We start from the raw sequence: 12037 nt of genomic DNA on the forward strand, positions 1-12037 counted from the left end.
ACAGATTGGCTTAGAAAACTTTAAGATTGATTTATTTACTTGAGAGAGTTACACAGAGAGAGAAGGAGAGCCAGAGAGAGAGAGAGATTGAGAGAGAGAGAGAGAGAGAGAGAGAGAGAGGTCTTCCAGAGAGAGAGAGAGAGAGAGAGAGAGAGAGAGGTCTTCCATCCACTGCTTCATTCCCCAGTTGGCCACAATGGCTGGAGCTGTGCCGATCTAAAACCAGGAGCCTGGAGCTTCTTTCAGGTCTCCCACGTGAGTGCAGAGGCCCAAGGAGTTGGGGTGTCTTTTATTGTTTCCCAGGCCATAGCAGAGAGCTTGATTGGAAGATGAGCAGTCTGGACTCGAACTGGCACCCATATGGGATGCTGGCACTGCAGGTGGCGGCTTTACCCACTACACCACAGCCCTGGCCCTGTAGAAAGCTTATTAGGTGAAATAACAGGAGAAACTTTCCCTAATCTGGAGAAAGACATGCACATCCAAGCACAGGAAGCAATTTTAGCCCCAAATAGATATAATCAGAGAAGGCATTCACCACAACATATTACATTCCAACTTTCAAAAGTAAAACATAAACAAAATATTCTAAAATGTGCAAGAAGAAAAATGATCTCCAATTAGATAGGCAGCAGATGTCTCAGCAAAAACACTATAGTCCAATTTCTTAAAGAAAACAAAATTGTCAACCCAGAATATTAAACTGATTAAAGTATAAACACATTTATAAATATAGGTAAATATCTTCAAAGACAAACAAAAATTGAAATAATTTGTCTCATGTGGCCAGTGTTATAGATGATATTTCAGAATATACTGCAAACAGAAACAGAGAAAGATGATCCATATCATGAAAAATTATGTGTGTGTGTGCATGTCCTCCTTTGCTCTCTCTTGCTGATTTTTTAAAATCTTTTAATATATAGGGCAGATTTTGTGTATTTCATAGATAAAATTCTAAGAAGATAATCACACATCTATCCCAACCTCTTCCCTCCCTCAATTCCCCCTTGTTCTTTCTTCTTTTTTGTCTTTTACTTTTGGAAAAAAAAAGACATAATTTCCATTTACTTATAATCACAGTTTTAATAGACCACTAATAATAATATTTCACAAGTAAAAAGTAGAAGGAGCACTGTTCCACAGGATAAAAACAAGGCATAAAAACAGTTATTACAAAAAAGATATCCATTTCATTCTTATATTTTTATATTAACTACCACATATCAGAAAAAACAAATATTTGTCTTTTGGGGTTGGGCTTCTTTCACTAAGTATAATGGTTTCCAATGGAATCCATTTTGTTGCAAAAGGCAGGAATTCATTCTTGTTTATGGTTGAGTAGCATTCCATACTATATATATACCACGTTTTCTTTATCCAGTCCTCAGTTGAGGGACATCAGTGTTGATTCCATGTCTTACCTATTGTGAATTGAGCTTCTATAAACATGGGGGATATAGATAGTCTTTCGTATGCTGATTTCATTTCATTTGGGTAAATTCCCAAGAGGAGGTGGCTGGTAGATTTATTTGCATATTTTTAAGGAATCTCCATACTGTCTTCCATAATGACTGTTCTATTTTACATTCCAACCAATGATGTATTAGGGGTATTATTTTCTCAACATCCTCACCAGCATTGATTGATTGATTTTTTGGATGATAGCCATTCAAACTGGAATAAGGCGAAACCTCATCTAGGTGTTTATTTGCATTTCCCTGATTGCTAGTGATCCTAAGCCTCTTTCCATTCGTCTGTTAGCCATTTGTGTTTCATCATTTAAAAAGTGCCCATTTATGTCCTTTCCCCATTTCTTAACTGGATCGTTAGTTTGCTGTTGCTGAGTTTCTTGGGCACTTTATATATCCTGGATATTAATCCTTTATCGGTTGCATAGTGTACAAACATTTTCAACTTTTCTGTATCTCTTTCACTCTTGCTTTGCTTTTCAAACATTAAATCAAAATTTTAAAAAAAATAAAGATGGATGATATATAAGATACATATTCTAGGGCATATTCTGTATTTCTACATATTCTGTAGAGTGTACATTATAAAGTATTTGTCAAAATCCATAGAATGAGTAACATCAAGAGTGAACCCAATGTAAACTACTGACTTTGCATGTTGCTTTTATGTGTTAGTGGAGGTCATCAAAACAAACAACCCACTTAAGAGATGGGCCAAGGACCTCAATAAACATTTTTCGAAAGAGGAAATCCAAATGGCCAACAGACACATGAAAAAATGTTCAAGATCACTAGCAATCAGAGAAATGCAAATCAAAACCACAATGAGGTTCCATCTCACCCCGGTGAGAATAGCTCACATTCAGAAATCTACCAACAACAGATGCTGGAGAGGATGTGGGGAAAAAGGGACACTAACCCACTGTTGGTGGGAATGCAAACTGGTTAAGCCACTATGGAAGTCTGTCTGGAGATTCCTCAGAAACCTGAACATAACCCTACCATACAACCCAGCCATCCCACTCCTTGGAATTTACCCAAAGGAATTTAATTTGGCAAATAAAAAAGCCATCTGCACATTAATGTTTATTGCAGCTCAATTCACAATAGCTAAGACCTGGAACCAACCCAAATGCCCATCAACAGTAGACTGGATAAAGAAATTATGGGACATGTACTCCATAGAATACTATACAGCAGTAAGAAACAATGAAACCCAGTCATTTGCAACAAGATGGAGCAATCTGGAAAACATCATGCTCAGTGAATTAAGCCAGTCCCAAAGAGAAAAATATCATTTGTTTTCCCTGATCGGTGACAACTAAGCGCCAAAGAGAAAACCTGTTAAGTGAAATGGACACTATAAGCAACAATGAACTGATCAGCTCCTGTCCTGACTTTAGATGTACAATGTAATACTCTATCCTTTATAGTATTCGTTGTTGTTCTTGTTGTTCTAGTACTATTGGTTGAACTCAGTAATTAACACACAATTATTCTCAGGTGTTTAAATTTTAACTGAAAAGTGATCCCTGTTAAATCTAAGAGTGGAAAAAGAGAGGGAGGAGGTGAACAATCAGGAACATGCTCAATCGGACTGGCCGCAAATGGTGGAGTTAGAAATGTGCCAGGGGATTCCAACACAATCCCATCAAGGTGGCATGTACCAATGCCATCACACTAGTCCAAGTGATCAATTTCAGCTCACAATTGATAGCTCTGATAGGTCTGGGAGTCAAAGAGATCACACAAACAAGATAGGTATCTGCTAATACTGATAGAATCAAAAAGGGAGGGAAAGATCCAACATGGGAAGTGGGATACACAGCAGACTCATAGGATGGCAGATGTCCTAAACAACACTCCGGCCTCAGAATCAGCCCTCAGGGCATTCAGATCTGGCTGAAGAGCCCATGAGAGTATAGCAGGCATGGAAAGCCAAGATACCATGGAAAAAAAAAAAAAAGACCTAAGTGAATGATCTCTGTGAGTGAGATCCCAGTGGAAAGAACGGGGCCATCAAAGAAGGAGGTACCCTTCTCCGAAGGGAGGAGAGAACATCCACTTTGACTATGACCCTATCGGAATAAGATCAAAGTCAGCGAACCCTAAAGGCTTCCATAGCCCTTGCAACTCATGACTGGAGCCCAGGGAGATTACTGACGCCATGAACAGGAGTGTCAAATTGTTAAGTCAGCAACAGGAGTCACTGTGTACTTACACCCCATGCGGGATCTGTCCCCAATGTGTCGTCTAAAGCCAAGTGATGCTACGACTGGTACTGAAACAGTATTTTTATACTTTGCGTTTCTGTGTGGGCGCAGACTGATGAGGTCTTTGCTAATTATATACTGAAGTGATCTTCTGTGTATAAAGAGAATTGGAAATGAAAAAAAAAAAAAACAACAACCTGGTGTTAAAATGGAAAAGGCATAGAAAATTAATTATTTTGAAAAAAAAAATTATGTAGGATCTCTGTCTTTAATGTGCTGTACATTGCTATTTTATGCTATAATTAGTAATCCAATGGTAGTTTTTTCACTTGATGTTGCTATATGGGCAAAATGTTGAAATCTTTACCTAATATATACTAAACTGATCTTCTGTGTACAAAAAGAATTGAAAATGAATCTTTACACGAATGGAAGGGGAAAGGGAGCGGGAGGGGGGAGGGTTGCGGGCGGGAGGGAAGTTATGGGAGGGGGGAAGCCATTGTAACCCATAAGCTATACTTTGGAAATTTATATTCATTAAATAAAAGTTAAAAAAAAAAAAAGAGTGAACCCAATGCAAACTACTGACTTTGCATGTTGCTTTTATGTGTTAGTGGAGGTCATCAACTCTGACAAATGCAACACTCTAGTGTGTGATACTGAAATTGTGACAGGTTGGGCAGATAAAGGGTAATAAGTTAAATAGGAAATCTGTAATTTCCCCCAAGTTTTAGAGCCTAAATCCAAATGTATTATAGCTGCTGAGTTTATTAATTCGGTTCAGCTCCACATTTAAGCTGAATACTGCAGGGCCTAGCACAAGTAGGCACCCAATAAACACTGATAAACTCAAGAATGGTTAGAGGCCAAGAGAGATGTGATTCAGGAAAACGTGTTTACTTACTCCATTTCCATGGCACAATGTATCACTACAATTTTTTGCCATAGCTTTAAGTCCTTTTACTTCCACACACCTTTTATTTACACAAATCTAAAGAAAAACATACCAAAAAGTTTCTAATTTAGAGTTCAGACAACATAACATTAAAATTCATAACATAAAATCATAATCATTCAATACTATAAATTTCCCTTCCAGGCACCAAATTTGCTGTGCTCCACCAATTTGGAGAAGTCTCATTTTCCTTTAGTTGAAAATAGAATTTCAGTGACAGTTTTTTCAATCAGAATTATTTAAAAGCATTTTATTTAATCTCCAAGAATTTCAGGATGTTCCAGGTAACACTAATGTAAACTATGCATGTTGGTTGATAATGATGAGTCAATATAATCATACCAATTGTAAAAACAGTATTACCCTGATGTTGGTTGTGGACAGTGGGGTGGGTTGTGTGCAATATAGATGGCATGGGACATTGGGAAACTTGTTGTATCATACACTCAACTGTGCTATAAAACTAAAACTAAACTAAAATATATAATTCTTTGAAAAGGTAAGGATAAGGCTGGTGCCATGGCTCAACAGACTAATCCTCTGCCTAGCAGCACCGGCACACCAGGTTCTAGTCCTGGTCAGGGCGCCAGATTCTGTCCCGGTTGCCCCTCTTCCAGTCCAGCTCTCTGCTGTGGCCCAGGAAGGCAGTGGAGGATGGCCCAAGTGCTTGGGCCCTGCACCCCATGGGAGACCAGGAGAAGCACCTGGCTCCTGTCTTTGGATCAGCACAGTGCGCTGGCCACAGCGCGCTGGCCATGGTGGACATTGGAGGGTGAACCAATGGCAAAGACCTTTCTCTCTGTCTCTCTATCACTATCCACTCTGCCTGTGGAAAAAAAAAAGAAAAGGTGAGGATAGAACATGGTGAATATTAATGAAAGTAGATTGGCTATCATGGAAAAAAAAACATAAACAAAGAACCACTCTTCATTATAATACCATGGAATCTAACAAAACTATTCTTGAGCAGAGAAATAAAGAATGTCTTGCATTCATTGTATGCAAAAATTTTGCATAGAAAGAAAATCAATTTAATATATCATGGCACAGGTTTCCATAAATTATGAGGTATTAATAGAATCGCCTAAGTATTTAACATAGATAATAGAATTTTTGTTAAAATATAATAGGACTAGTATTTGATTCAAATGTTAAGTCACTATTTCACGTTCCAGCTACTTTACTTCTGATTCAGCTTGTTCCTATTGCTCTAGGATGCAGCAGACATTTCAAGTTCTTGGGTCACTCTCACCCATGTGGAAGACCAAGACTGAGTTCAGTAATCCAGCTTTGGTGTGGCTGCAGATTTCTCTCTCTCTCTCTCTCTCTCTCTCTCTCTCTCTCTCTCTCTCTCTCTCTCTCTCCCCCTCACCTTCCTTATCTCTGCCTTCCTCCCCCAGACTTTGAAATGAAAATAATAAAAACTATTAAATCTAATGATATTATTTTATTATGAAATGTCAAAAATGCAGACATGGTGCTTTTAACTTTAAAGAAGGAGTAAGTAGGTGTAGGCATTTAATCTAGTGATTAAAAATATCTGGGTTTGAGTCCCAGCTCCACTCTTGATTCTGAATTCCTCCTAATTTGCACTGTGGTGGACCACAAATGATGCCTCAAGGGATAGAATCACTGCCACCTAAAGTGAAAGCATGCCCTAAGTTTCCTGGCTTTTCTGGAGAGAACCAGTGGGTAAGGGTTCTCTCACTGTCTCAGTATGCCATGCTTCTCTGTCTCTCTTTCTCTGTCAAAAAAAGTTTTAATTTCAAAAATAAAGTGTATTAGTCGACTACTAAGGATATATTCCTAACTCCATCAATACCAGCAATCTCAAATTCCCTAGACTGCAGTTTTCTCACATGAGTAAAAGAATCCTTTTTTTTTCTAAAAAATGTTATTTTTAAAAAGTAAATAACATTTGTTGTTTCTAAGTTAAAATGCGATAATGAACAAGAGAGTGCCTCCTTACAAACATTAAAACAGAGGACAGCTGTGTTCAAAGAAATGGAATCACAAAAGCTTTATAAACCGAATCTAACCTTTTTTAAAATGACTTACTTTATTTACTTGAAAGGCAGATTTACAGAGAGGACATGGATGGGCTAGGCGAAAGCCAGGAGTATGGCCCACCCACATGATTAACAAGCCCCCAGGTTTTGGGCCACTGCCCAATGCTTTCCCAGGCATGTAGCAGGCAGCTAGATTAGAAAGAGAGCAGCAGGAACTGGAACAATTGCTCCACCTTGGCGTGCCAGCATCTCAAGTAGTGCTTAACCCACTGCAGTACAATGCTGCCTCCAATTTAATCTTTTAGAACACTCAATTTAACCTTTTTAAACACTTCTCACTGAAAATTGGCAATGGCGTGCATTTAACAACCACTTCTGTATCCCTGGCAGAGTTGAAATTGAGATAAGAGCCCTACTATATAAGAATGCTGACTTAGAAAAACAAAATTGTCAAGAATATTTTATTGTATATAACTTATAATATCACAAAAAACTGAGAAAATTTGTTTTCACACAATAGCTCACAGAATATTCCGTGCTATAAAAACGCTGCTATTCTTATTAAATTAGCAACTGAGAAGATGGCAGAATAGGGAGGGAGTGCACTGAAAGTCTGGGAAAAGATAGATTAATAAAACTGGAGATACTGTAATCTCAGGGAAGAGTTAGGGAAAAAACTGCAGAGGAAACTCTTCCAGAACTAGTGGGACAGGGTGGAGCAAAGTGGAGGACACGGGCGCCCCTGGCTTGGGACCCCAGCCGCCAAGTCTATGACCAGCGCTGGAAAAGGAGGTGAGGTAAAACAACAGTAGCCCGAGACACTGGAGGAATAGTGGCAGGACGAGCCGAGAGGGAACGAGGCTTGAAGCTCCATGGGGGAAAGTTCACCAGCCTAACTAGAGAGAGGTAAAAAAAAGGATGATATGGACACGGTTCTCTCTGTCCACGCACCTTAAAAAGGTGGGGAAAACAATACAGCAGGTCCCATTTTGGAAGTATGTAACAGCTGCGCCATCCCAGAGCTGTGCCCCACCTTCAGCCAAGCAGAAAAGCCTGACTCTGGTGGGGAAAATAACAGGAGGTTAAGACCTAGTGAATGTGTGGAGCTTATGAACTGGGACTGTGAAAAGAAAAATGAGGGTGTGTGGGAGAACTCACGGTGAGCCTGAGACATGAGTGAGTACTTTCAGTTTGAGACGCCACAAACTCAGTAACCTTGGCTACCCTGTGGGAGACATTGCAGGGGAATCTGAGCTTACACTGAGGACTGCACAGATCCTTTGTGTGGTCCTTGGGACAGACCAGACTAATATTGTACCCACAGGGGCTAGCACTCAGGCACTGACTGCCATCAAGGAGAAGAGCTCAGCTGAGCAAATTACTTCCCTTCTGAATTAAACAAGAGAGAGAGAGAGAGAGAGAGAGAGAGAGAGAGAGAGAGAGAAATATTTACCACGCCAAACCTGGGTGTGTCACCTTTGGCACACCCTTAACCCTGAAGAATTGAACAGAGATCTCTGGCCACACCCACCACAAGCCCTTAGAGATTCACCAAAAGCAGACAATCCACTTAATTTAAAGTCACAGTATAATGAGAAAAGCCAACACAGAGAGGAAAAAAAAAAGAAGAAACCTAAGAATATATTCACAATGCCGAACAACAAATGCAGAAACCGAGGAAAATGAACAAGGAAGACATTATAATGCACCCAAATGAACATGACACCCCAATACAAGTTATGAAGATGATGAAATAGAACAAGTGCAAAATATGGATTTCAAAAAATTTATGACAAGAACATTCAGAAGTTCTCAAAAACAATTTCATGAACAACAGAATCCAAACTGGACAGGACAGAAAATCTATCTGGTGAAAATGAAATCTGAAGGAGGAATCAAAATGAAATGAGGAATTTACTAGAACATGAAATTGTGATGTTGAAGAGAAATCAAAATGAAATTAAGAATTCAATGAAACAAATGGCAAATGCATTTGAGAGCCAGAAAAACAGAATCAGTGAAATAGAAGAGAAAATATCAGACTTAGAAGACAGAGCATAGGAAAGTATACAGTCAAACCAAAGAAAAGAAGAGGAAATTAGAAATCTAAAAATATTGTTGAGAACATACAGGATACTATTTTAAAAACCAACATTTGGGTTCTAGGAATTCCTGAAGGCATGGAGAGAGAGAAAGGATTAGAAGGCCTTTTTTACTGAGATACTAGCAGAAAAGTTCCTGGATTTGGAGAAGGACAGAGACATCCTAGTACAGGAAGCACATAGGACCCCGAATAAACATGACCAAAAGAGATCCTCATCACGACACATTGTAATCAAACTCTCCAATGAAACATAAAGAAAAGATTCTAAAATGTGCAAGAGAGAAACATCAGATTACTCTCAGGGGATCTCCAATTAGACTCACAGCAGACTTCTCATCAGAAACCCTACAGGCTAGGAGGGAATGGCGAGACATAGCCAAGTACTAAGAGAAAAACTGCCAGCCCAGAATATTATATCCTGCAAAGCTCTCAGTTGTGAGTGAAGGTGAAAGAAAAAACTTTTACAGCAAACAGAAATTTAAATAATTTGTCACCACTCGTCCAGACCTGCAAAAGATGCTTAAAGATGTGTTACACACAGAAACACAGAAATACGGCCATCAATATGAAATAAGGTAATGAAAGGACACCTCTCAGCAAAAGATCACAGGAAGTTCAAAGCATATATTAGAAATATTTTGGGAAAATGGAAAGGCAAAGTTACTACTTATCAATAGTCACTTTGAACATTAATGGCCTCAACTGTCCAGTTAAAAGACACAGACTGGTTGAATGGATTAAGGAAAAAAACCCATCTATTTGCTGCTTACAAGAAACACATCTTTCCAACAAAGATGCATGCAGAATGAAAGTAAAGGCTGGAAAAAGGTATTCCATGCCAACAGAAAACAAAAAAGAGGTGGTGTAGCCATGTTAACATCAGACATAATAAATTTTAACAAAAAAACTGTTAAGAGAGACAAAGAGGGGCACTATATAATGATTAATGGGTCAATTCAACAGGAAGATATAACAATTATCAATGTATATGCACCTAATTACAGGGCACTGATTTATTTAAAAGATATGTTAAGGGAATTGAAGGGAGACTTAGACTCCAATACAAAAGTACTGGGGGACTTCAATACTCCACTCTCAGAGATAGACAGATCAACAGGACAGAAGATCAACAGGGGAACAGCAGATTTAATTGACACTATAGCCCAAATGAACCTAACAGATATCTACAGAACGTTTCATCCTACACTTAAAGCATTTACATTCTTCTCAGCAGTACATGGAACTTACTCTAGGATTGACCACGTACTAGGCCATAAAGCAAGTCTCAGCAAATTCAAAAGATTTGGAATCATACCATGCAGCTTCTCAGACAACAGTGGAATGAAGCTGGAAATTAGCAACTCTGGAATCCCTAGAGTTTATAGCAATGGGTGCCTACACCAAGAATTTGGAAAGGCACCAAATAAATGAGCTTTCAATGCTTCTCAAGAATCTAGAAAAAATGCAGCAAACCAGACCCAAAACTAGTAGGAGAAGAGAAATAATTAAAATTAGAGGAGAAATCAACAGAAATGAATCCAAAATAACATTACAAAAGATCAGCCACATGAAGAGCTGGTTTTTTGAAAAAATAAATAAAATTGACACTCATTGGCCCAACACACTAAAAAAAGAAGAGACTCAAATCAATAAAATCAGAGATGAAAAAGGGAATGTAAAAAAAGACACCACAGATATACAGTCATGAGAAATCACTGCAAGGACTTGTATGACAGCAAACAGGGAAATCCATCAGAAATGGATACCTTCCTGGATACATGCACCCTACCTAAATTGAACCAGGAAGACATAGAAAACCTAAAGAGACCCATAACTGAGACAGAAATTGAAACAGTAATAAAGTCCCTCCCAGCAAAGAAAAGGCCAGGACAAAATGGATTCACTGCTGAATTCTACAAGACATTGAAAGAAGAACTAACTCCATTTCTTCTCAAACTATTCAAAACAATTAAAAAGGAGGGAATCCTCCCCAATTCATTCTATGAAGCCAGCATCACCTTAATTCTTAAGCTGGAAAAGATGCAACATTGATATAAATTATAGACCAATATCCCTGATGAACAAGGACACAAAAATCCTCAATAAAATTCTGGCCAATAGAATGCACCATAACGTCAGAAAGATCATCCACGCAGACCAAGTGGGATTTTTCCCTAGTATGCAGAGATGGTGCAATGTTCGCAAATCAATCAATGTGATACACCACATTAACAGACTGCAGTTTAAAACCATATGATTATCTCAATAGATGCAGAGAAAGCATTTGATAAAATAGAAGGAACATTCCTCAATACAATCAAAACAATTGATGAAAAACTCACAACCAGCATCATATTGACTGGGGAAAAGTTGGAAACATTTCCACTGAGATCTGGTACCATACAGGGATGCCCATTCTTTTTTTTTTAAAACTTTTATTTAATGAATATAAATTTCCAGTGCACAGCTTATGGATTACAATGGCTTCCCCCTCCCATAACTTCCCTCCCACCCGCAACCGTCCCCTCTCCCACTCCCTCTCCACTTCCATTTGCATCAAGATTCATTTTCAATTCTCTTTATATACAGAAGATCAATTTAGTATAAAGATTTCAACAGTTAGCACCCACATAGAAACACAAGGTGAAACATACTATTTGAGTACTAGTTATAGCATTAAATCAAAATGTACAGCACATTAAGGACAGAGATCCCACATGAGGAGCAAGTGCACAGTGGCTCCTGTTGTTGACCCAACAAATTGACACTCTAGTTGATGGCGCCAGTAACCACCCTAGGCTGTCGTCATGAGTTGCCAAGGCTATGGAAGCCTTCCAAGTTTGCCGACTCTGATCATATTTAGACAAGGTCATAAAAGACAGAGTGAGGATAGTAACCAATGATCCTAAGAGTGGCATTTACCAGGTTTGAACAATTATACAGCATTAAGTGGGGAAGAGGACCATCAGTACACACAGGTTGGGAGTAGAGCCATTGGTGGTAGAGTAGAGGTTATGATTACAAAGGAATGAAGCCCAAGTGCACTAGACAGGGCCTAGAACAAAGGACAGAGTCATTATTAGAGGAGCTAAGAAAGGTGCTGTCTAAGCTACAAGTAATTTTTCTGATTGAGAGGCAAATAGAACCTGACAGAAGGGGCTTGATAATAATCTGGTGGGCTTTAGGCCTTGTAAGTGAAGAGGCCCAGACCTATCTATCTCTTCACATGGGGTATATCCTAAGGGAGGTGTGAACCTCCTAGGGGAAGGCACTCTGTTGACTTT

General features: G+C 38.9%; 1 protein-coding gene across 1 annotated transcript in view; it reads right to left on the reverse strand.

Annotated features, from left to right (window-relative positions):
* The window catches only part of LOC133775472 (disintegrin and metalloproteinase domain-containing protein 32-like), a 206235-nt gene that overhangs the window by 64617 nt on the left and 129581 nt on the right, over window positions 1–12037 (reverse strand). Inside the window, exon 18 of the mRNA XM_062213813.1 lies at window positions 4590–4676. Coding sequence (XP_062069797.1) covers window positions 4590–4676 — 87 coding nt within the window. The remainder of the gene's footprint in view (window positions 1–4589; window positions 4677–12037) is intronic.

Source organism: Lepus europaeus, chromosome 16 (assembly GCF_033115175.1).
Source record: "Lepus europaeus isolate LE1 chromosome 16, mLepTim1.pri, whole genome shotgun sequence".
Lineage (NCBI taxonomy): Eukaryota > Metazoa > Chordata > Mammalia > Lagomorpha > Leporidae > Lepus > Lepus europaeus.